The sequence below is a fragment of the Danio rerio genome, chromosome 10 (genome assembly GCF_052040795.2).
Source record: "Danio rerio strain M-AB ecotype USA chromosome 10, GRCz13ab, whole genome shotgun sequence".
In the NCBI taxonomy this organism is placed as follows: domain Eukaryota; kingdom Metazoa; phylum Chordata; class Actinopteri; order Cypriniformes; family Danionidae; genus Danio; species Danio rerio.
Genome location: NC_141030.1, coordinates 40,570,001 through 40,597,833, shown reverse-complemented (window position 1 = coordinate 40,597,833; position 27,833 = coordinate 40,570,001). Strand labels below are relative to the sequence as shown.

Here is a 27,833-nt window from a genome sequence, read left to right as displayed (position 1 = left end):
TGAAAGATTAATAAATTATTGAAACATGTAAATTGCAAGATTATTAGCATCTTAATTTAATATTAAAATAATCGTTCTACTCCAAATCTTTGCTGAAATTTGTTCATTTACATGCATGGCTTTCATAACTTGTTTGTAATATATATTTACACTTACTGGCTACTTTATTAGGCACACCTGCTCGTTAACTCAAATTTCTAATCAGCCAATCACATGGCAGCAACTCAATGCATTTATTCATGTAAACATGGTCAAGACCATCTGCTGAATTTTAAACCAAGCAACAGAATGGGGACGGAAGGTGATTTAAGTGACTTTGAACGTGGCATGACCTCCACAGTCGCCAGATCTCAATCCAATACAGCACCTTTGGGATGTGGTGGAATGGGAGATTCGTATCATGGATATGCAGCCGACAAATCTGCAGCAACTGCGGGATGCTATCGTGTCAATATGGACCAAAATCTCTGAGGAATATTTCCAGTACCTTGTTGAATCTTTTCCACAAAGTATTAAGGCAGTTCTGATGGCAAAAAGGGGTCCAACCCGATACTAGTAAGGTGTACCTAATAAAGTGGCCGGTAAGTATTTCAACATACATGTTAAATAGTTAAAACATTACCAACAGGCTGGGTAGAATTTCATATATAGGCTAACATTGTGCAAATATTTAGAGAACACCACTCATTTTCTTAGCAAGCGAAAGAATCGGGGACATGAATCAATTAATATTGATTTGTTAAAATTACTGTGTAGTCATTTTAAGCCATGTATATGGTATTAGATAAAGTATCCTAAACAGCAACAACAACAAACAAAAAAAAATCTGTATGAATAAGTGTACTGTCACTTATAGTTTGTATTAACAAAATCCAGTCTGTGCTTCTGCAGTTGAATTTTTTCCAAAGCCAGACAGTGCTAAAGTCCCAGTGGATATCTGCTGTATAATCCTGCAGGAATGATTATAAAGAGACGGATGATCTGACAGCAGTTCAATGCAGCGTTTTTTCGCACACGTCTCAATAATGGAAGCACTTGCTGACAGAAAAAAAAACAGCTCCAGATGTTGTTGTCGCAGAAGCAGTTTTTTTTTTTTTTTTTTTTTTTGGATTGCTAAAGGGAAAACAAAAGGATTTCCTTCACACCTCAGTGAAATATCACAAATATCTCAATACAGTAAAGAGGAGAGATGCCAACATACGTAGAAATGGTGGAAATGTTAGATATTTTAGTTTTTAAAATTAATGTTCCTATGCATAAACTGACTATGGATATATGACAATGATATGATATATGTGTCCCACGCTGCTAAAAACACTATTAGGACATATTTAGCTAAAAAGTGAAAATAGGTTGTTTTTGCGTTATTTTGAGCCAATTTGTTCTTCTGGTTTAAACAAATTTTAAGTTGCATAAATGGTGATTAGATCATTGCGTTTAATCCATAGTGGAGACTGGATGTCTCTACCTGCAAGTACATTGTGACGCCTCTGAGTGTGCTGCATTAATTCATGAGAAAGACTTGGTTCCAATCAGCCAATGCTCTATTGTGAATGAGGTGCAACTTCATTATATGCATGACAGCTTCGAAGAAAGTTTTTACCTGTTACAGTGTTCAGACGGCAGAGAGAGACACCACATTGTGTTGCCAAAACAAGTGGAAGAACAAGAATTTGGAGACATCAGTGTTGTTTATAAATGTTCTGCAACAAAGGTTTTGTTTTTGTGGTCGGTGTTCATTGTTTGTTTATTCAGATGACAAAGTTAGTTTGTATCGTCAGCAGTACTCTTTCAGTTTTTAAAGACATACCTTAGTCGAAATGATTGAGTTACTAAGTTAACAGTACGTTAATCTCACTACAATATTATAGTACAATATTATGGACTGAGGCGAAGCAGTGGTGCAGTAGGTAGTGCTGTCGCCTCACAGCAAGAAGGTCGCTGGGTCGCTGGTTCGAGCCTCGGCTCAGCTGGCGTTTCTGTGTGGAGTTTGCATGTTCTCCCTGCGTTCGCGGGGGTTTCCTCCAGGTTGCTCCGGTTTCCCCCACAGTCCAAAGACATGTGGTACAGGTGAATTGGGTAGACTAAATTGTCCGTAGTGTATGAGTACACGTGTGTGTGTGAATGTGTGAGTGGGTGTTTCCCAGAGATGGGTTGCGGGCGGAAGGGCATCCGCTGTGTAAAAACTTGCTGGATAAGTTGGCGGTTCATTCCGCTGTGGCGACCCCGGATTAATAAAGGGACTGAGCCGACAAGAAAATGAATGAATGAATTATGGACTGAAAGATCCTCTGTAACTGTGGCTCTCTGAGTGTAAGCATGTGAACACCTTCATCAAACTATTACCGTCCTGTAGGATTTTCACTGCATTTTGTGACAGGATAGTCTATACACACATTTTTCTAATGCTACCTACCGAGTACCACACTATAGCCAACCTTGTGCTGTTTGTTCCTGTCATTTCTCTGATGATTAATACAATAAACAACACTGCAACATGGGATTTGCCGGCCGTTTGTTATTAAAGGAATATCAGCAAAGACATATAGTGTCCATGTTGAAAACGCGATGCGTGTGTCTGATTGGGGTTGGAACTAAACTTTGCTGGACAACGGCCCTTGAGGTTAGACATGCCTGATATAAGACAATGAAAGTATTTTTTGACCTTGCATGCATATCAGCCTGTCGTTGAAGACCCCCAAAACCAAATTATGACCTTTTAAAATGCATAATATGGGCTCGTTGAATAACATTATTTAAAGTTTGTAAGATATAATAAAAATCTAAAAGTAATAAAACAAATATTTTAATTTTTAATAAACCCAGTAAATCTAAGAAAGTCCAGTAAATCCAGTTAAGCTCAGAAATGTCTAGTAGTCTCCCAAATTTTTGGTCACAATTTATTTTGATGATCCGTTTGTTGAATTCAAGTTACATTGCATCTGACTGTTAGTTTGGGGTTAGGGTTGGGGTTAGGGTTAGTTTAAGCTGACATTTACTTCTAAAGATTCTTACAGTCAGTTTAATATTAAGCAGACAGCCTACTAAATCTCAAATGTACTATCAAAATAAAATGTTACCAAGAAAACATTTGACATTTTGATAATGACAAACTTTCACATTCCACAGAAAAAAATATCATTCGAGTTTTGCGTGATTAAATTCTCAATTTAGACTCTGTGATCTTCAGACGGTGTTTTCTTTTTTGTTTTACTTTATTCCCCAAATCATACAAACCAATTATCAATGATAAAAAATGTTTTGTTTGAAAGTTCATTCAAAATCCTTGACTCAAAAATCTGAGGCAACACATGCAGTTTAAAAAGCATGATGCATTTAAAAAGTCAAAGAGCGATCAACTGGATTCTCTGACATTCTCGTAATGACTATTTTTGATTAGACAGACTTTTGCATATTTTTTTATTAGACACGCTTTTAAGAATCTTTTTATCTGGATGAATCACTTCCTCTCAACAGTGAAGAAGGTCTGTCCTTCTGATTACAGTTTGTTGATCATAAACATTTGTTAATACTCTCAAGTGCTTCTGTCATAATACATCTCTCTCTCTGTCTGTCTCTCTCTCTCTCTCTCTCTCTCTCTCTCTCTCTCTCTCTCTCTCTCTCTCTCTCTGTCTCTCTCTCTCTCTCTCTGAACTCTTTCGAGAGCTCTTCTGCCTAGCGAGGTGTGTTAATCTTCAGATGAAAGACGTTCAGTAATTGCCTCACACTTTCTTTTCCCTGAAAGATGCTGCTGTACTTCAGCACTGAAGATCATAGCAATATTGAACCTCTTGTGTCACTTATAAACTATAAAATAATTACTTTGCAGGGACTCTGGCAGGCATTACCATAATACACTCAAGAACTGAATATTCAAATTGCTTTACAAAACTTTGTACAATGATTTATTAAGCGTTCTGTCATGCAGAAATAATAAGTGTAAATCAGAAGCAGAATAAAATGAAACAGTTTTTCCATGTGTAAAGCAGTAGACACTGTGTATGAACAAAGACATGAATGGATGAAGACATTGAATAGGATGAATGAATGGATTGATTGAGATGAATGAATAAATGGATGAATGTATTGATAAATGGGATGGATTGATTGATTAGTTGGATTTGAATGGATTGGTGGATTGTTGAATAAATTGATAAATGGATTAATAAATGGATTGACTGGGAAGAATGGATTAATAAATGGATTGACTGGGATGAATGGATCGATGAATAGATTGACTGGGATGGATGGATGGATGGATGGATGGATGGATGGATGGATGGATGGATGGATGGATGGATGGATGGATGGATGGATGGATGGATGGATGGATGGATGGATGGATGGACTTTTAATGGATTGATTGGGATGAGTGGATGGATGGATTTATAAATGGATTTATTGGGATGGATTGATTTAAGATATATGGATTAATGGATGGATGGATGGATGGATGGATGGATGGATGGATGGATGGATGGATGGATTGATTGCTTGGGATGGAGGAATTTATTGGGATGGATGCATGGATAGATAGATTGATTAGGGTGGATTAATTGGGGTGGATGGATGAATGGATAGATAGATTGATTGCTTGGGATGGAGGGATTAATTGGGATGGATGGACGGATGGATGGATGGATGGATGGATGGAGGGATGGATGGATGGATGGATGGATGGATGGATGGATGGATGGATGGATGGATGGATGGATGGATGGATGGATGGATTGATTGACAAATAGATTGATAAATTTATTGACTGGAAAGAAACAGATTGATGAATGGATTGACTGGGATGAATGGATAGATGAATGGACTAATTGGGATGAATAGATGGATGGATTTATAAATGGATTGATTGGGACAGATGGATAAATTTGGATGGATGGATGGATGGATGGATAGATGGATGAAGAGATTGAGGAATGGATTGATTGGGGTGAATTAATGGATACATTTGAATGGATGGATTGGGATGGATGGGCCGGGATGAATGTATTGATAAATAGATTGACTGGGTTAAATGGATTGATTGGGATGAAAGGATGGATGGATGGATGGATTGGTTTAGACGGATTTATTAGGATAGATGGATGGATTGGGATGGATTGATTGGAATGGATGGATTTATTGGGATGGATTGATGGATGGATGGATGGATGGATGGATGGATGGATGGATGGATGGATGGACAGACGGAATGACTGGGATGAATGGATGGAATGGGATGAATAGGTAACTGGATTGATTGGGATGAATGGATGGATTGATGAATGGATTAATTTGAATGGATTGATTGGAATGGATGGATGGATGGATGGATGGATGGATGGATGGATGGATGGATGGATGGATGGATTGATTGGTTGGGATGGGTGGATGGATTAATTGGAATGGATTGATGGACTGGAATGAAATGATTGATCGGGATAAATAGATTAGTTAGGATTAATGGCCTGATAAATTGATTGATTGTGATGAATAGAATGATGAATTGATTGATTGATATGAATGGATGGATGAATAGATAGTTGGTTGTCTTGGTCATTTGGCTAAAACAAATTTGATATCTTTTGACTGCAGAGAATGGAACTGTAATAACCTGGAGAGGAGGAGAATCAGAATTGGAGAGAGAGTATGACCATTTCACCAGCAAACAAGAGCCACCAACTGACGTCCAGCAGCTTACGACAGATGCAGTACCAGTCCTCCCTAACCTAAGATTGCTCAAACTCCACTCAGCTCTGCTGACCAAGAACTTTGAGGGAGATCAGCATTTCTTTAAAGAGGTACCCCACACCATACCCACAGTCTCTACCTCCATATCCAACACTGAACATTCATATCTGGTGCCTCAGGAGGATGCAGCAGCTTTCTCTGACCTTGCAACTACAATGACAATGACTGTGACAACGCCTGTGGAACAGAGACAGTCCAGCAAAAGCCATAGTAGAGCATCGGAGAAGATGCTAATTACCTCTCAACCTCTCACAAACCCCACCGCTCCAACTAACACTCCCACAAGAACCAGTCAAAAGACAACTCTCACCACAATGACAAGGAAGGCCTTCAGCAAAGAAACTACATTGCCACCATTGTTTCTGTCAACATCACCTAAGAAAGAACAACGAAGGCCAGAAGAGAAAACCACACCCGGATACTTGTCTGAGATAACTCCAGGTACGTTTATATGATAACAGATAATAGAGAGAAGTGTAGATATGGATAGATGAATATGGAGGGATGGATGGATGGATGGATGGATTTGGAGGAATGGATATGGAGGGATAGACGAATGGATGTGTAGAAATGGATGGACAAATGGATATGCAGGGATGGATGTAAGGATGGATGGATATGTTTTGGATATGCAAGGAAGGATGGATGGATGGATGGAAGGATGGATGGATGGATTTGTAAGGATGGATGGATGTACGGATGGATGGATGGATGGATATGTAGAGAAGGATGGATGTATATGTAGGGATGGATGTAGGGATTTGTAAAGATGGATGTATGGATATGGATGGGTAAGTATGGATGAATGTATGGATATGGATGGAGAGATATTGATGAGGGATGGATGGATGGATGGATGTACAGATATGTAAGGATGAATGTATGTACTGATATATGTACAGATATGTGGATGGATGTAAAGATATGTAGGGATGGATGGATGTACGGATGGATGTATATGTAGGGATGGATGAATGTACGGATATGTCGGGATGGATGGATGTTTGGATATGTGGACGGATGTATGGATTTGGACGGATGGAGAGAAATGTATGAGAGATGGATGGATGGATACATATGTAGGGATGGATGGATGTGCAGATATGTAAGGATGGATGGATGTGCAGATATGTAGGGATGGATGGATGTACAGATATGTAGAGATGGATGGATGTGCAGATATGTAGGGATAGACGGATGCGTAGGGATGTGAATGTATGGATGTGTTTTGATGTGGATGGTTGGATGTGTAGCAATGAACTGTTAGACGATAGAGAGATATGGATGATAGAGAGATGGATGGATGGATGAATGGAGAGATATGGCTGAGAGATGGATGGATGTACTGATAGGTGGATGGATGTATGGATATGTAAGGATGGATGGATGTATGTATGGATATGGATGGATGGAGAGATATGGATGAGGGATGGATGGATGGAGAGATGTGTAGGTATGTGAATGTATAGATATGCTGTGATTTGGATAATTGGATGTGTAGCAGTGAATTGAGACAATAGAGAGATATGGATGATAGAGAGATTGATGGATGGATGGAGAGATATAATGATATGGACAGACAAAAAAACAGTTTTAACAACTCTAATGTCGAGAAAGATATTGTTCCATACATAATGCTATATATTAATAGGTTGATATTAGGCTTGGGCGGTAATACGGTATATTATGGTATGCCGCGGGATCTAAAGATAGCAACGGTGTCAGTTTCAATACCGTTATACTGTCATAAAAAAACAATGCACTTGAATAGGAGACAAGTGTTAAATAATAAATATTATTTATTTAATGCCTACAAATGCGTATGGGTGATTGTCATCATGGGACAATGTGGAGAACAGAGAGAGAGGTAAGATGGTGAGTCGCATACAAAGTGACCTGCAGTTTGGCAGTTTTTCGGGATTCGATGAATGAGAAGGGAGAGTGTGTGTGTAAATATGAGAGAGAGAGAGCGGTGCTTTGCGTCGCTTGGTGCTGTCTCTCTCTCTCTCTCTCTCTCTCCCTCTGTGTGTGTGTGCGTGCTTGTGTGTGAAGAAGAGAGAGCACCCCGCGCAGATTTCTAATACAAACAAGACAAACAGGTGACTGCAAACCTAACCTCGCATATACGGTATTCAGTTTCTGAATGGTTTAGGCACAAGCCAACAGTTTGGTGACGCTGTCTGAGCCTTACGTCATCATTTTTTGTATTATGCACGGTAATACCGGATACCGAGGTAAAATAAAGAGAAGGTTTGATGGTATCAAAATTTGGATACCGCCCAAGCCTAGTTGCTTTCTATATAAGATACAGTGACAGATAGATATAAATGTGAATGGGTGGATACTGCAGACATGGATAGATACAGAAGAAAGCTGGTGAACTCTCTGACTGTGCACTGACCTCAGCTAATAGAGGGTTAATGCACAGCCTCAGACAGCAGTTATGGGTGACTGTTAAAAATGCTGCCCTTTCCTCTCTGTGTCTTTCTTTTCCAGCTCAGTGCGATATGAACTTCACAGACGCTGAGGGTTATATTGAGCTCCCTCCGGATGCCTCATTTGATTCCCACATGCATTGCACCTGCCTGGTTACTGTGTATCTGGGTTATGGCATTGAGATTCAGGTCAGTACTTTCTCATCTAACACGTTTATCATATGCAGATCAAAAGAAGCGTCCCTCTTGCACATCTTTGTCTCTCAAGGGCACCAAAGTGTCATTACTGCCTCCTCTACACTTAACATTGAAATTTCGTAAGTGTACAAAGAAATGTAAAAGTACTGCCTGTCTCTTCAGGCTCATATAAACAAGATATTCTTATCAGTTCTTTCTGCATATTTATAGGGTCATGAGTTAAATGCTCTGCTTCATGTGAATACTAAATGTATGTATAACTTCTCAGGCTGCTTTGCTGGGAAAATTAAAAAGATATGATGCGTACTCGTGAAAAAAAAAAAGCTTATTCTGCACTGCAACATCACTGTGTCATGTGAAGAAAAGGATTCATTTCAAAAATAGTCCCACATAGTTAAATCTACATAGTCTTCTCATTATTTATGGTAATCAAACTACCACATCAGTCACATTTAAATGACCATCCATATTGCTATGACCAGATGTTTCTTAATAGCTGCATGGATGGCATCTGGATGTTCATTAATGTGTTGCAATGGTGTTTTTACTGCTTTTTACTTCTCAATTTGAAGTATATCAAGGAATTTAATCACATTTAGTGTCTTGGATGATTTGTGTGCAGTAGTGGGAGCACAAAGCAATAAATTGCTGCTGAAGCTTACATAACCACCCCAGTGTTGCTAATAGCAAGGTTTTCTGAATTCTATATACACATATGGGCTGTTTACACCTGGTCACTTCATGTGTTTTTCAGATCATGATATGGCCAGGTGTAAATGCCCTCCGAAATGCATTTGAGGCAGATATATATCCGATTAATAGGACAACTCCAGGAGGTAGTTTCCAGAGGAAAGTGAACAGATCTAAATGCATCTAGTTGAAGCCACATATGTACATTCTACTCCTCCCAGAATAAAATAAATAAATAAACATGAGCGCATGTGTTGTACTGTTGTTACTACAACAACTACTACTACTGCTCCCACCACAATGACTACTACTACCTCAAATACCACTATTACTGTTACTACAACTACTACCACAACTACAATGACTACTACTACCACAACTACTACTACTGTTACTACGACTACTACAACTACTACTACTGTTACTACAACAATTACTACTACAATGATTACTACTACTACTACTACTACAACAACAACAACAACTACTACTACTACTACTGTTCCCACAACTACTACTACTACCACAACAACAACAACTACTACTACTACCGCCACTACTACTACCACAACTACTACTACTGTTCCTACAACAACTACTACTACTACCACAACTACTATTACTACTGTTCCTACAACAACTACTACTACTACTACTACTACCACTACTACTACTACTACTACTACAACCACAACTACTACCACAACTACTAATACTACTGCTACTACTACTACTACTACTACCACAACTACTACTAGTACTACTACTACCACCACAACTACTACTACTACAACCACAACTACTACCACAACTACTAATACTACTGCTACTACTACTATCACCACAACTACTACTACAACAACTACTACTACTACCACAACTACTATTACTACTGTTCCTACAACAACAACTACTACTACTCTTTCTACTACTACAACCACAACTACTACCACAACTACTAATACTACTGCTACTACTACTACTACCACAACTACTACTACTACCACTACTGTTCCTACAACAACAACTACTACTACTACCACAACAATAACTACTAATACTACTACTGTTCCCACAACTACTACTACTACCACAACAACAACTACTACTACTACCACAACTACTAATACTACTGCCACTACTACTACTACCACAACTACTACTACTGTTTCTACAACAACCACTACTACTACCACAACTACTACTACTGTTCCTACAACAACTACTACTACTACCACAACTACTATTACTACTGTTCCTACAACAACAACTACTACTACTACCACTACTACCACCACAACTACTACTACTACTACAACCACAACTACTTATACTACTGCTACTACTACCACAACTACTACAACTACTACTACTACTACTACCACTACTGTTCCTACAACAACTACTTCTACTACCACAACAACTGCTACTACTACTAAAACCACCACAACAACTACTACTACTGTTCCTACAACAACTACTACTACTACCACAACTACTACTACTACCCAAACTACTACTACTACTACTACTACTACCACCAACACAACAACAACTACTACTGTTCCTACAACAACTACTACTACTTCCACAACAACTACTACTACCCAAACTACTACTACTACTACCACAACTACTAATACTACTGTTATGACTACTACTACTACCTGAACAACAACAACTACTACTACTACTACTACTACTGTTACTAGTTTTACAGCAGTTGTAATTATTAATTTAAAGTGCACTTGTAAATTTAGCTAGTAATACTGTAAAATTTACAAGTCCATGGTAAATTAGCAATTATAACTGTGCTGTAGTTTTACAGTACAATTGAATTTGATAATTTACAGTGAACTTGTACTTTTTTCAGTATTACTGGCAAGCAAAATTGCTGATAAAATTGTCAATTATACAGCAATTTTTCACAGTGTAGCTAAACCTCGTCTACTGATGGTGAATATTGCATGAACTTTACTGAAGCGCAAATATTTAGTCCACATCCTGATGAACCATCACATCTAAAATGTCAGAAAAACCAAGTGTGCATCATATGTATGATTCAGCACAGAACAGAGTTGCCCTCCTTCTGTTCCAACACATCCAGTCTACTGTAGAGAGAAGTTAGTTTAATTTGACGCAGCAGCTGCGCGGCAGTCAAACACGTTGAAATGCGACGCTCCTCCTGAAACTCCATAAGGAAACTTTAACAGCTTCAGACAGGAGGCCTTTCCTAATACCTGAGAGAGAGAGAGAGAGATAGTTGGCAGCATCTGCCTCAAAAAAGTTTTACGCGTTATGTTCTGTCTCCTCACAATCACTTTTTAAATGCGGTTCTCTCTCGTTTGATCAATCCAAAATTAGAGGTCTCAGAAATTGCAGCGCAGTCGATCGAACCGTATCAAGTTGGACGGCTGACAGGAACGATAACAAGTTCCACCTGATTGCATGAAACACAGAAGAGACAGTGTTTGCAGGCTTCATTTACTCAAAATGAACGCTTTGTTCTCTTTCGGCTTGAGTAAAAAAGTAACACATTTTCTAAAATACTCTTTCTTTTTTTTCCCAACCTCTTTCTAATCAAACACACCTAAATCAACTCATCAGAAGAGACTCCAAAACCTGAAGGTAACAGGTCAGATAAGGGCAACATCTAAAATATGTTCTGTTGGCAGTGGTGGTTCTAGTTTAAAGGGCATCCTGGGCGAATAACGCCATATACAAGCCACCCCCAACCCCCTCTCTCTCTTCCAATATTGAAACTATGTGGTTGACTTTTTATTACTCCCATTGAAACACATGTAATTGTCTCAAACAAACAATATATACAGCACACAAACAAATTAAAATGTTACAAATATTTCCCTCCATCTGGACCTTTCTTGCATTTTTTGTTGCAAACTCATCATCATTGCGTTATCCTATAGTCCAGTAAAGTAACCCAGGGGTGTTGCTAGACATAATGGCCATGCCCCCACTACCCAAAAACATATATTTTAATTATTTATAATAATTATTATTTAAAATAATAATAGTAATAATAATAATATTATTAAGCACTATATATATATATATATATATATATATATATATATATATATATATATATATATATATATATATATATATGTATATATATATATATATATATATATATATATATATATATATATATATATATATATATATATGTATATATATATATATATATATATGTATATATATATATGTATATATATATATGTATATATATATATATATATATATATATATATATATATATATATATATATATATGTATGTATACACTCACACACACACACTTTTATAAATATTCTTTATTACAAATAAATACAATTATTATTCATTCATTCATTTTCTTGTCGGCTTAGCCCCTTTATTAATCCGGGGTCATGCAAACTCCACACAGAAACGCCAACTGAGCCGAGGGTCGAACCAGCGATCCAGCGACCTTCTTGCTGTGAGGCGACAGCACTACCTACTGCGCCACTGCTTCGCCCAAAAAATTATTATTATTATTATTATTATTATTATTATACAATTATTAATCTAAATAAATAACAGAAATCAATCCTAAATGTAACTGAAAAAACAATGTAGAGACACAACTGGAGTATATGCTAAGATCACTTAGGACATTTTTTTCATGAATATTAATGGCAATTCTATAGAATACAAAAAACAAAAGTTTTATGTAATTATTATCTGTTGTCTCATGGCCGAGAATTAATATTATTAGGTCATTATCCCTCCTTTCTGCTTCATAGCCATGCTCAAAATAAGATCATCATATTATAACTTTAGATTTGTTGACCTCTGCATAAAAGTCTCCGGTTTCACAGTGCATAAGCAGCGTGTAATTTATCGGCATGCATGTAAACAACCAGGAGCAGAGCAGCGCATGAAGTTTGCGGGAATGGTTTTCTGTGCGCATGCGTCAGTTTGCTTTTACCAGCGTTGTTTCGTTTGCACATAGAGAATAACAAACTTGCGCATGCAAAAGATGGCAAATGTGAATGGCCCCTAACGTTTTTAATCTGGTTATACACCTCTGAACTAATATACTTATATAAAGTAAATCTCTCTAAGCTTATAGTGGGTACCGTTATTTTTCCATGCCGCCCCCCCGAGCAAGATGCAGCTCTGGGCGATCGCCATATTTCCCATGTCTAAATCAGCCACTGACTGTTGGTGTGCCTAGATGAACAGAGTTGGGAAACACTGGTCTATATTGTGTCATTTGGGATGCAACTGTACACATAGGTGTATTTTCACCTCTATATGAAAAGCCTGTTTAATGTGTTTTGTGATACAATCATTATCTTTTACGAGACTACAGATCTAGCCATTTACTGTGTTACGAGGACTTTGTGGAAACCGAAGTACATGTGTCAGCTTCCCTCCAAATCCATCATTTATATTCATTCACAGAACATCAGGGTAGCTGTGAGCAGTTCGTGATCTAATCAATATTTTGTCTGCTGAGTGTTTAGTTGTGAAACTGGAGTTTTAGCTGAGCTGTAATTAAAAGTACCTTGTATTCACACTGCCGCCTCTCCTGGGTCCTACTAGACCTTCATTAACGTTCCACAAACTGGTCTGCTGGAGTCCACAAAGGTCCTGTGAAAGGCCACAAATCATTAGGATTCAACACTATTTCATTTTAATTGCTTGTCGACCTGTTGACCGTGCCGGCGCTCATATTATTCCATACACACTGCCCCGCTAACTCTGCCCAACCTCTGGGGTCAGAGAGCATCAACTGAACAATGGCTGACACACTTTTAGACCCGCTTTATGGAAATGAAGGTCTTTGTGCGCATTCGATTGCATTTTGAGTTGAAGAAGCTCACATTATGGCAGAACAAATTGGCTAATATTCACAGAAAGCAGTCGCCTGAACCTGAGGGGAGCTTCAAGGTCCTGATGCCGCATGTGAAATGAGTTTTTTTTACTGGAGGTCTCAGTTGGAGAGATTGCTGTCAGCTGATATTAATCTCACCTTGGCTTCAATAGGGCGTCATAAAAAAATATATAGATATGTAAAGCAAAATAGTGTCAGGGACGGTTACTCCTTTCGGCGTTTGAGACTATTACATCACAAGGGAAAGGGGAAAGCAAATCCATTAGAAATAGGAAGCTAAGTTTATCATGCATTCAGATCTATGAAGATTTGCTCCAGGTCATTGGCTCCTTCAACCTCTGTCAGATGACCATTTTTTGTAGCTGCAATTGCACACAAAACATTATACAGCACTGATCTGACCGAACTAAACTAGAATAAGTTGTTTAGTTCTCTTTATATGTATAGTTATTATTACAGTTTTCATGGCAGTGGCATCCAGAACATTATTAGTTTGTCACTGGAATCAATGTTAGTTGCAATTCATTATAAATGATAAAGGTTTTCAATTGTGCAATCCTCCGTCAATACGCATTATTACAACAAAACTTCCAGAATGAATGACCAATTTGAGTTTTTTAGTGAATCAAATCAATATGGCTTGCCGTTGTACAGGTTTTTGAATGATTCGCTTACGCCAGTGAATCAAAACACCACCATTGTGGCATTTAGCCCATATCCACATGTACACGGGTATTTTTAAAAACTGGGTTTCCCTAATTTAGTTGACAAAAGATAATCCACATAAAAACCAAAAATGCACTGCATGTATGTTAAGGGAAAGTCAAACAAGCAGGCGGCAATAATGATACTTTTATGCTGGGTTCACACCAAACAAAGAATTAAGTATTTGCACAAGTAAATTGCATACAAATCAATGCAAACGTGAGAACAGAGGTGGGTTACTGTCCTGTGGGTGAACAACATTAAACACGGAATGCGTTTGCTGCGAACATTAGGAATTTGCCTCATTTGCATCTTTGGTGTGAACCCAGCCGTGTCAAAAAAGTGAAGAAAAAAGTGTGGAAAAAATGTAGCTTTGAAAATACCTGTGCTCATGTGGACATGACCTTAATTCAGTACCTGAAGGAATGATTCAAATGAGCCAGTTTGTTCAGTTAATCAAGGAAACCTGTATTTTGTACTCCTAATAAACGGTTGACATTAGTGCTGCACAAAATATTGTTTCAGCCTCGAAATCGCAATGTGCGCACCCGCAATAGTCTCATTGCAAGATATGAATTCTAAGAACTTTTTTTCTTGTTTCTAGTCCAAATATCTACATTTCATAACAAAAAAACTGTTGTTTTTTTTTACATACCCCACTGGCAATTTTGAATATTTTAAGGAAAATTTAATAAGTTTTGACTTATTTCTTCTCAAGTTGAAAACAAAACAATGTTTTACTTGTTTAAGAATTTTTTGATATTTTGACTAGAAACGTGACAAAGCAAAGCATTGTGATTATTCAGATTGGACTCCCCAGAAAACTGCAATAGTGCTATTTAAGCTTTCTTTTGAAACTGTATTCAAATCGCATTATTTAATCGCAGAAAAATAAAATATCGCAATCTCAGATTTTTCCAATATCGTGCAGGCCTAATTGGTGTTGGTCTTGACATAAACAAAACACAGCAATTTATTTTTAAATATTATTTAGATGAGACTGATTTTAGAAAGCCTAAAAAACACCGCATGTCAGTGTACTCCAATTGTCAAACAAACAAATCTCTTATTGAATTGCGTAATTCTTTTGTAAATCAAATCCAAAGAAACTTGATAACAGAAAAGGAAGCACTTTATTTTGACGGACTATTTGAGTATTAGTAGACTGTCTGATTAAGATCTATTGATATGCTCCAACAGGCATTTAACTGACTATAAGAAACTTTGCAAGTACATGTTACACTAACCCTATCCCCAACCTAACAGTCTACTTATAGTCTAATGAGAATTAGTTGGCATGTAGATGCAATGTAATCTAAATTCAACAAACAGACCATCAAAATACATAAAAAAATGAGACCCAAAAAAAAAAAAAAAACCCCGTTCATTTTTAAAGGGGATCAAAAACACAACACAACAGCCAATTTGTTCAATGTTTTTGTCCGTTTTGATAATTAAATATCTTTATTTTGTTGTATTTATAATCTGTAATAGTCTGTGAACGTCCTTTGAGACCCTTTGAATATGAATCTAAATTAATGTCACTTATATATATATTATGGTAAACAAAGGCTTATTCTAAAAACGTAGTCCTATATACACTTTTGGAGATCATGAAATAATGTAGCTAGAGCTACGTATGAATGCTACGGGGCGGTATGACGCCGTTCCTTTTCACCCGCTAACCAGCTGACCGCTTACCTTCATATGGACGACTTTCCTGCTGTTGCCAGTTTGTCCAGTAGCTTGCCATATATACGTTGGCAAACTTAAGACCAGGCACGTGCACACATAGGGCTCAACCTGTGCAGTGCACATGCCCTTTTTAGTCTTGGATAGAAAGTGCCCTTCCAAAATGCTCTGAAATGCACTGTCCGGCAAAAAACGGTTCCAGCAAACGGGTAAGACCAAAACAACAGCCAAAAAAATAAACAAGTAAATAACAGGGTTATAATGTGGTAAAATCTGAAAATGAGGTAAAAAAATAAAAATAAAACACAGATGAGGGCTTTTCTTTTTCTGTATTGCTTTTTAAAACTGTCGATAGGTCAGTAAGTCAGTCGACAGCGACCTCTGGTGGATTTACGTGTGAAAAGCAGGCAGAAATGGCACTCGCGAGAGAAATTTGAGATGTCAAAAAGTGTACACAGCGGCTCCTGGTGGATTTGCGAAACAAAATTGCAAAAAAACGAAGCTCCTGGGACATATTTGGCACTCTCAAGAATGTATACAGCGGTACATTTTCAGAATGAGCCTAGGTTGATCGTCTGTAATGCAACAAGAAAAGTGTTTCACCTGTGCTCTCTCACAGGGGTTTGTCAAGCTATATCAGCGTGTGTATCGGTATCAGCTCTGATACGACTGGACAGCTCAACACGTCACACCGGCACAGAGCGGCACACACCGCTGGTCAATATGCTTATCTCAGGAACACATGCAACAAAACCGATCAAAGAAGGCTCCATGTACACTTTTATATACCAGACCCACTGAAGTGCCTCCAAAACACGCTTTCAGCTGAACATTTATCTACAGAGCGCAGTCATGTAAATCAGAAATATCAAGGCCTACCATTTAATTTATCTGATTCTTCCCTTGTATTGCAGGTGCTGAACATTAGTTTGGATGACGGAATGGAGGCAGTTCTGGAGGATTTGGGTGGACCCATGACCTCCATTCTGGCCAACAGCTCAGGATTATCCAGGGGTTTAGTGCTGCGGAGCTCTAGTAACCAGATCTCAGTACAGTTTAGCAGTGAACGAACCACTCAGCCCGGTTTATTAATTCTGCGGTACAGAGGTACAATCTATATATTATAAAATCTTCTTCATTTTTGTGTTAAGAGTGTTAATATTAAAGTGCTAAATGAGCTAAATAATAATAGTGATTGGCTTATAGTAATGTTAATCCTCAGTGTAAACTTATTGATGCTATATTTTGCAGAGGAGAATGACAGCAGCTCTCTGTTTGGATGTTTGTTTGAGAGTGTGTGTGTGTGTGTGCGTGTGTGTGTGTGTGTGTGTGCGTGTATGTGTGCGTGTGTGTGTGTGTGTGTGTGTGTACATGTGCAAAGAAAAATTCTAAAACACACTAGACATTTATTTTGAGGCAGACAGCTCTTCCAGAGAGATGGTGTTGCTATATGGGCTCTCGTAAACATCACTGTCAGCAGGACATCTTAAATGGAAGCTTGTCACCTGTATTTTTAGATCCTATATGAACATAAAATAAATCCCTATAAATAATAATTATTGCTCAATAATTAGGTATGTATAGGTTTTCAATTATCCAATTTTATTTTTTATTTTTTTTTATTTATTTATTTTTTATTTTTTATTTTTATTTATTTATTTATTTATTTATTTATTATTATTATTATTATTATTATTATTATTTATCTCTTTTCCTTATTTTATCATTGTTTCTTCTCTCTTCTCTTGTTATCTGTATTGATTTGTACTCATATGTATATATGCTCTATATGTCATGTACATATGCAGATATTTGACTGAACTTGTGGATATGCGCAGGTATAGATTTTTCATAGAGGAATATGATTAGGTATCTGTACAGTTGTGGATGTACATGTGCATATGTATCTACATTTCAAAAATGTTTCTTTATTATTATTTGCTGGCATGGGAGGGATTTGGGGTTTGTTCTTTAAAATGTGAAAAACTTTAGATAAAATATTTTAAAAAAATAAAAATAATAATAATTATCGCTAGATATTCGATTACAGAACAAACTCCGTAAAGCAAAAAATAAAAATAAAAATCCTGTCACAATTCAAAATAATTGTTAATTCCTGTGCTGTCAAATATTATTGTTTAGCATCATCACTCCAGTCTTAAGAGCCACGTGATCAGAGATCTTTCTAATTATCTTTTTCAAATTTAACATTGAAAAATACACTCACAGGCCACTTTATTAGGTACACGTATCCAACTGCTCGTCAACGCTAATTTCGAATCAGCCAATCACATGGCAGCACGGGCTGGTCTGAATATTTCAGAAACTGCTGATCTACTGAGATTTTCACGCACAACCATTTCTAGGGTTTACATGGAATGGTCCAAAAAAAAGAGAAAACATCCAGTGAGTGGCAGTTCTGTGGGCGCAAATGCCTTGTTGATGCCAGAGGTCAGAGGAGAAGAGCAACACGTCGAACCTTGAGGCAGAAGACCCCACCGGGTGCCACTCCTGTCAGCTTAAAACAGGAAACCGAAGCTACAATTCACACAGACTCACCAAAATTGGACATCAGAAGATTGTAAAAGCATTGTCTGATGAGTCACGATTTCTGCTGCAACATTCAGATGATAGGGTCAGAATTTGGTGTCAAAAACATAAAAGCATGGATCCATCCTGCCTTGTATCAACAATTTTAGGCTGGTAGTGGTGGTGTAATGGTGTGGGGGATATTTTCTTGGCACACTTTGGGCCTATTAGTATCAATTTAGCATTATGTCAACGCTACAGCCTACCTGAGTATTGTTGCTGACCATGTCCATCCCTGTATGACCACAGTGTATTCATCTTCTGATGGGTACTTCCAGCAGGATAGCACGCCATAACATAGTGTGAATCATCTCAGACTGGTTTCTTGAACATGACAATGAGTTCACTCTACTCAAATAGCGTCCACAATCCCCACATCTCAATCCAATAGAGAATGTTTCAGATGTGGTTTCGAGATTGCATCATGGATGTGCAGCCGACAAATCTGCAGCAATTGCGTGATGCTATCACTTCAATTTGGAGCAAATTCTCTGAGGAATATACCCAGTGCCTTGTTAAATCTATGCCACGAAGGATTAAGGCAGTTCTGAAGGCAAAAGCGGGTCTAAGCTGGTACTAAGTGTACCTAATAAAGTGGCCGCTTAGTGTAGTGCTACTGTTTCGAAAAATATATTAAGTAGAAAATTACATATTGTGTGCATTATCAAAAAGATACATTTGTTGACTTTTGGTCCAAATGGATTGAGTACACAACTTCCATTCAACCTAATGTCTTTTTGCTATAGAACTTTAGGTCACACTTTACAATAAGTTTCATTAGTTAATATTAATTAATGCATTTACTAACATGAACAAACCATGAGCAATTCATTTACTACTGTATTTGTTCATGTTAGTTAACGTTAGTTAATGAAAATACAGTAGTTCATTGTTAGTTCATGTTAACTCATGGTGCATTAACTAATGTTAACAAGCATGGACTTGGATGTTAATAATGCATTAGTAAATGTTCAATTATGATTAATAAATGCTGTACATGTGTTGTTCATGATTAGTTCATGTTAGTAAATGCATTACCTAATGAACCTTATTGTAAAGTGTTACCGAACTTCAAGATGTATTTTTACTCTAAATATTGCTTACACCCCTTTTCTTCTGTAAATAGTTTTGGTTTAAATGATGTAAGAGGGATGTGTTGCTTTGTTACGGTCATGTAGAAATTTATATTTCCTCTTTATCCTGATTAGGAAATTTAAACTGTAAAAATGACAGTGTCTACTGACGTTGTGTATTGTATCTCTTTGCAATAAAACTAGTGCTACTTCACACTTTTCTGTAGTTAAAAACAATACGTGAAATCATTTGGAACTAAATCATTTGTACCATAATAAATGTATTTTCTGTCACTCTAGATCAATTTAGATACAGTGTAGAATTATTAATTTATTTTTAAAATAAATCTGACCCTAAACCAAACCAAGTCATTTTGACCCCCAAATTAAACCATCTCAGTGTGTTTGGCAGGCACCACAGATGAAGCTACTGGCCAAAAGCCTGTTGAGTTTAAATGCATTTGAAGCACACGTGAACTCCGCTCCTGCTGCTAAACAGAGATCAATAGCGTTTCTCCCAGATAAAGATTAAATGAGAGCGAGCTATAATGCATCGCTGTGCCCTATCAATATTTATGCGCTGAGGTTAAATGCGCCGTTCAAACGGTCAAGGGCTCAATGAATGCTATTAAAGGCAGCGAGATGCAGCTCAGAGGCCATGAAGAGCACCAATACACTGGCAAAAGCAGTTAAATTAATGAACCGTTCAGCATACGATGACCTCCTCGTGATATGATGCTCTTCAGCCAGTATTTTTACTCATAAAATAGAAGATGAATGAAACAGTTGAGGGGTGAACTGAACAGTAGCACAATTTTAGTGTGCACATAAACCTATTTATTGTTGTGTTTATTTACAACCACAAATCAGAAAAAGTTGAGACTCTCCAAACGTTGTTTTTACATGTGTTGCAAGAACCAAAATTGGAATACGTGTGTATTTTGAGAAATAAATGTTTAACTAAACATGAGGAACGCATTAAATAATGTTTGTTGTAGGCAAATAAAATGTATATATATATATATATATATATATATATATATATATATATATATATATATATATATATACACACACACACACACACACATATACATATATATATATATATATATATATATATATATATATATGTGTGTGTGTGTGTGTGTGTGTGTGTGTGTGTGTGTGTTTTAGGTGACTCTTATTTAACTTTTGATATTTTTGGCTCAAGTGTTTGTAAAGTGTTTTTTTTTTTTGATGTTGTTGTTTTTTGAAAAGAACTTTCTTTTTCTTTTTGGCGCATTTTAAATTTTAGTGAGTAGGTTTCAATTGTCGGCTGGCTGTAATAACTACATAACATACAATCACCGGCCACTTTATTACGTACACCTTACTAGTACCGGGTTGGACTCCATTTTGCCTTCAGAATTGCCCTGATCCTGCATGGCATAGATTCAACAAGGTACTGGAAATATTCCTCACAGATTTTGGTCCATATTAACATAATAGTGTCATGCAGTTGATGCAGATTTGGCATATACCCATCCATAATGCGAATCTTCTGTTCCACCACAATTCCAAAGGTGCTCTATTGGATTTGAATCTGGTGACTGGAGGCCATTTGAGTACAGTGAACTCATCGTCATGTTCAAGAATCCAGTCTGAGATGATTCACGCTTTATAAAATGGTGCGTTATCCTACTGGAAGTTGCCATCAGAAGATGAATACACTGGCTGGCTTTCATGCCTTCATGTTGTGGACGCCAAATTCTGACCCTACCATCCGAATGTCTCAGCAGAAATCGAGACTCATCGGGAGTGACAGGAGTGGCACTTGGTGTGGTCCTCAGCTGCTGTAGCCCATCTGCCTCAAGGTTGAACGTGCTGTGCATTCAGAGATGCTCTTCTGCATACCTCAGTTGTAACGAGTAGTCATTTGAGTTACTCTTGACTTTCTATCAGCTGGAACTAGTCAGGCCATTCTCCCCTGACCTCTGGCATCAACAAGGCATTTGCGCCCACAGCACTGCCGCTCACTGAATATTTTCTCTTTTTTGGAACATTCTCTGTAAACCCTAGAGAAGGTTGTTCGTGAAAATCCCAGTAGATCAGCAGTTTTTGAAATGCTCAGACCAGCCCGTCTGGTACCAACAACCATGCCACATTCACTTAAATCACCTTTCTTCCCCATTCTGATATTCGGTTTGAACTGCAGCAGATCGTCTTGACCATGTTTATATGCCTAAATTCATTGAGTTGCTGCCATGTGATTGGCTGATTAGAAATTTGCGTTAACGAGCAGTTGGACAGGTGTACCTAATACAGTGGAGTGTATTTTTAGATGCCATATAAATAGGACCGTCCAGTGTTGACATTTTTGTCTTGTCTCAAAATAAGAAAACAGTATTTAGGATCTTTTTAGACTTCATTTGCCTACACTTTTCTTTCAAGACAAATTTATACTTTTTAAACAGTTGAAGTCAGAATTATTCACCCCCCTGTATATTTCTTTCCCCGATTTCTGTTTACTGGAAAGATTTGTTTTAAACACATTTCTAAACATAATAGTTTTAATAACTAACTTCTAATAACTGATTTATTTTATCTTTGCCATAATGATTGTACATAATATTTGATCAGATATTTTTCAATACTAGTATTCAGCTTAAAGTGGCATTTAAAGGCTTAACTAAGTTAATTAGGCAAGTTAGGGTAATTAGGCAAGTTATTAATTAATGATGGTTTGTTCTGTAGACATTCGAAAACAAATGTTGCTTTATGAGCCTAAAAATATTAACATTAAATTGTCTTTTAAAATTTTTTAACTGCTTTTACGAAATAAACCAAATAAGACTTTCTCCAGAATAAAAAATATTATCAGACATTCTGTGAAAAATGTCTTGCTCTGTTAAACATCATTTGCGAAATATTTAAAAAAAGAAAAATAACAGGAAGGAGAATAACTTAGACTTCAACTGTATACTGCTGTACTTATTTCAATTATGATCAATTAAGTTTCTATTTATAGACTCCATCCATCAACCCAAAGTTTTTTTTTTTCCTCCTGCTACTTTAATTTCCTTTATATATATTGTAAGAAAGTGTCTGTCAGAGACTGCATTTCTGCTGATAGACAGATTGGATTAATGTTACATAAAGCTCTGGCATCTGTTGGTCATAACCTCTAAGCAGCGAATCTGCCCTGCTGTGCTTGAACCGAGTCATTATTAGTAATAACTAAACAACTGGGCATTATGGAACATTAATCGCCATGGAAACAGAGACAGCCAGGCCTGTTATTCACAGCTGGGGAAATCGGCTGGATGTTAAATGTTGCTCATGCACATTTAGCCATGCAGCACCTTAACGATTTAGCCACAGATTAAGCAAGTCTGGGTCAGATTCAAGCATTGCTTTCTATCCGTTTGCTCAGCTCTACTGTATCAGTTACATGTAAAATATCAAGATCAAACGTTTAGCTCCTAGGGAGCTCACACAGAGCGGAAATATGTATTTTAAATGCCATGCAAGTTGGCTCGGATAAAAATATCATTAAATTTAAACTGAAATAGAAGTCAAAGGACAGAATTGGTACTCATGACAGCCATGTTTTCTTTTACTTGCCTCTGTGTAAACATATGCAGACATCTTCAATTACTGTAATTGCTGCCTTAAAGCAAAGAATAAGTGTCTAATTTGTATGCCAACAGATTATTATATAACTAATATAAAATTACCTAAATTTAAAATAAATGAAAATGAGAAATATTTTCATGCCAACAAGCTGATATAGAGGTTTTCTTTATGTATTTTATTTCAGTTAACACTTATTTTACTATAATCACCCTGTTATTTCATGTGCATGTTTGCTTGGATGTTCGGTCAAGCCTAAAATTATTCATACCGCTGGCAAATTCTGACTTAATGGGCTCTATTTTAACGATCTAGGCACAAAGTCTAAAGCGCAGGGCGCAAAAGCATTAGGGCTGTGTCCGAATATTGATTACCATAACTTTATTAGTTACTAATATCTTTAACTAATAGCTTTTAACAGTTAAAGTTATAAAGTTATGTGTGCATATTAGCATTAAGGATCTTTTCAGTCTCAATTAGCTTCTACTTACATTTACTTTTTTCCTGACTTCTGTACTTATTTCAATCATGATGCATTAAGTAATTTTTTTTAGACTGAAATCATCAGCTGCCATTTACCTCAATCTCTTTCTCTCTAGCCTTTGCCCTGAGCTGTGCATCTCCAACTACCCCTGATAATGGTGAGGTTTCAGTCACTGGTCTTCATGTGGGGGGCGTGGCCTATTTCTCCTGTCTGATTGGCTATCAGCTCCAGGGCCCTGCCTCCCTGACGTGCCGAAATGCCACAACACCATACTGGAGTGGCAGAGAGCCCAGGTGCCAAGGTATGAGGGGACAAACTAAATTTACCCCTGCGTGCATTGCTTCAAAAATGCTCCAAATCGAAAAATGTCTGTGCTTTGGTTTAATTTAAATGCAGACGTTATTCCTTTTCATTAGTCTCATTAGTTGTTGGCAGCCTGTTGGAAATGTGTGCCATGCATAATGAAAATGACGGCTATAGCAAATTCACAGTAGTATCGCTCTCCATTTCTTTCTCTTTTTTGTCTTTCATGGCTAGTTGCTTGTGGGGGGATGATGAGAAATGCCACTCAGGGTCGCGTGATCTCTCCGGGCTTTCCTGGAAACTACAGCAACAATCTGACATGTCACTGGATACTGGAGGCTCCTGAGGGTCATCGGCTGCACATTCACTTTGAGAAAGTGGCACTGGCTGAGGATGATGACAGGCATGTTACTTACGAATTTGTTCTGTTTCCATTTTTATTTAAAATATTTCAAGATTTTAGTTATTAAAAATAAAATGTAGTTTCAAGGGGACACAGTGGCTCACTGGTAGCACTCTCTCCTCACAGCAAGAAGGTCAATGGTTCGATCTCAGCTGGGTCAGTTGGCATTTCTGTGTGGAGTTTGCATGTTCTCTGTTTTCCCCCACAGTCCAAAGATATGCGGTATAGCTGAATTGAATAAACTAAATTGGCAGTAGTGTATGTGTGTGAATGTGAGAGTGTGTGGGTGTTTTCCAGTGTTGGGTTGCATCTTGAAGGGCATCCGCAGTGAAAAACATACAGTATGCTGGATAAGTTGGCAGTTCATTCCGCTCTAGCGACCTCTGATAAATATATTAAATAAAGGGACTAAGCCAAAGCAAACTGAATGAATGAATGTAGTTTAAGATCATCTTCAGAACATAAATTCAAATATTTTGGATAAAATTCAAGAGCTCCTTTATCCTTCATTGACAGCAATTGTCTAGAGCAGGGGTGTCCAAACTCAGTCCTGGAGGGCCGGTGTCCTGGAGAGTTTAGCTCTAACCCTAATCAAATACACCTGAACCAGCTAATCAAGCTCTTACTAGATATACTAGAAACTTCCTGGCAGGTGTGTTAAAGCAAGTTGGAGCTAAACTCAGCAGGACACCGGCCCTCCAGGAACAAGTTTGGACACCGCTGGTCTAGAGACGTTCAAAGACCAGACCAGACCAGACGTTCCTCCAAACCATCTATGTGATTTCAATGGTTTATAACACGAAGCTCAAAGAACACAGTTGTGTGATAAAAAAACTGTGAAAATGACTTTGTTTGCCTTTATCTGTTCTCCTGCGGCAGGTCAGAGTGTGGGTTAACTACAGGCAATAAAACATTCCCATGAGAGTCAGCAGCTAGGGTTGGGCGAAGTAGACTAATTTGGCATTGCACGATGTCTAATGTGAAACATTGCGATGGACGATGGCATCGTCATCGTAGGCATCGATGAATTAATTATTTATGAATAATTAATTAATTCATAACTAATTAATTATTTGTAGCCTACCGGTTCAACTAGTTTACCCGCATGGTCTTTGTTTTACCCATAAATAAAGCTAAGTTACACACAAAATACCCCGTCAATCACTTTTTTCACGAGACTCTGGCATGAATAGGCAGAGTGATCCATGTCGTTATAATGACATCCACAAACTTGGTTAGCAAAAAAAGGTCCACAACCAACAGGAACCAACCAACAGTATCTGAGGTTTTCGCTAAAATGACTACATTTAAGTGTGAAAGTAAAAGATTGAAGCAGTGTACTGACACTTTGTGTGTGTGGTCATGTAATGTGCGTTTTCAGTGGTATAGTGTGGAAGGAGGGCTTTTCAGAAATGCTAGATGAAACAGCATTGTGGACGTGGATCATTTTCATTGAAATATGCCATTTTAAAACTAAAACGTATTAGTGTAAACAGGCCTAAGTGTATGTTTTTCACAAGCGGTTGGGCGGAGCGGTGGATCGTGAGGCCGGTTCAGCATCATGATCTCTATCGGCCATTGGCCATGGATAATGGCATCCTTTATCGACTCAACCCTATCAGCAGCGCAACACAAAAGCATCGTATTGCCAGGAGTAAATGTTCACACTAAGCTGGCATAAAGGATATAGGTAAACAAAGTCATTTGTACAGTTTTTTGCCATACAAATGTGTTTTTGCTTCATTTAATTACAGTTAAACTTAAACATGTTTTGGTTCCTTTTCTGGACTTTAAACTAGGGCTGCATGATTCTGGCTATAATAGTAATCACAATTTTTTTGTGCTTAAAATAAAGATGATGATTTTCTCACAATTCTGTAGATGTAAAATGAAGGTTAATATGAGTAGGCTATTATTAATCTTATTCTCAAACATGGTAAAACAACAACAATAATATGATGTGTAGGTCTACTGTTGGTTAAAATGCAAAATTTTGTACAGATTGGAACTGTGGACTTGACTAGACTTTAAGGCCCAATCCCAATCCCAACCCTACCCCTTAGCCCTTCCCCTTACCCCTCATTTTGCACGTTCCCGTGAAGGGGTAGGGGTGTCCCAATTCTCTTCAGCTTGAAGACATATGGCTAAGGGGAAAGGGTAGATGAAAGTTTTCCAGGACCACACTCAAAACCAAGAGGTTAGAACATTTCCCAGAATACACCATCTACAACAGCAAGATAGCTGCACCCGGAAGTAAGGAGATCCACGAATTAGTATTTTTTGTCATTATCACAAATTTTTACAACAAACAAGCACATGTTTTAATATATTATATAATAATAACTAGGGATGTAACGGTATTGTAAATACCGTCATACCGCAATATTATTTTTTTTCGATATTACCGAAGTCGCATGACTCGGTAAAACTATAGGTCTTCTGAGAAAATTTGCTCAGGCGAATGAAGCGAACGGGAAGTAGCAAAAACTACAATACCCATCAGCCCATGCTTGACCATCATCCCTTGCGGTCTGTTGTCGCTACAGATCCAGTAATGCGGAAATGGAGTGTGCTGCTAGAAGCGGGGATGAAAAGAGCTGGAAAACTCTAAGGTCGCACACCAGAAGCGGCGCTCGGCGGCGCGCCGCGCAGCGCCACGCAGCGCCATGTATTTTAGAATTCTAAACATAGGTTTCTATCAGGATACACACACCGGCGCCGCAAGTCGGCGGCGCCCGGCGACGGCTCAGGACGCAGTTCATTTTTCAGCCGCGCCACAGAGCGCCATCTGATTAGTTTCATGTTAAATATCATTCGAATGAGCGCGTCTGGTGTGTGATACTTATAAACTGTCATGTACATCTGAAAACGGAAGCGGGGCTGCAGACATTCGCCTCTCTGATTGGGGCATTTCCTGAATATTAAGTAGCCTAACACGCACAGTTCAGTCCTGCATTATCTCCGTGTAAGTTCACACTTCGCAAGTTTGATCAAGGCTGCAGTCTCTTCTTCTCAGTTT

At 37.8% G+C, this 27,833-nt stretch overlaps 1 protein-coding gene and 1 long non-coding RNA gene across 11 annotated transcripts in view; one reads left to right on the top strand and one right to left on the bottom strand.

Moving 5' to 3' along the window:
- LOC147835136 (uncharacterized) overlaps nt 1–27,833 on the bottom strand; it is a 113,866-nt gene that overhangs the window by 31,532 nt on the left and 54,501 nt on the right. For all 5 annotated transcript variants that reach the window (XR_015501466.1, XR_015501465.1, XR_015501468.1 and 2 more), the window contains exon 3: nt 13,621–13,706. This is a non-coding gene — a long non-coding RNA (uncharacterized LOC147835136). The remainder of the gene's footprint in view (nt 1–13,620; nt 13,707–27,833) is intronic.
- Nucleotides 1–27,833, top strand: part of sez6a (seizure related 6 homolog a) — a 99,525-nt gene that overhangs the window by 42,905 nt on the left and 28,787 nt on the right. For 4 of the 6 annotated variants that reach the window (XM_087271186.1, XM_087271185.1, XM_087271184.1 and 1 more), the window contains exons 2-6: nt 5,587–6,183; nt 8,239–8,366; nt 17,262–17,454; nt 24,224–24,409; nt 24,646–24,814. In XM_087271186.1, coding sequence (XP_087127312.1) covers nt 5,587–6,183; nt 8,239–8,366; nt 17,262–17,454; nt 24,224–24,409; nt 24,646–24,814 — 1,273 coding nt within the window. The remainder of the gene's footprint in view (nt 1–5,586; nt 6,184–8,238; nt 8,367–17,261; nt 17,455–24,223; nt 24,410–24,645; nt 24,815–27,833) is intronic. The other 2 variants (XM_087271188.1, XM_087271187.1) reach the window with 1 other exon arrangement.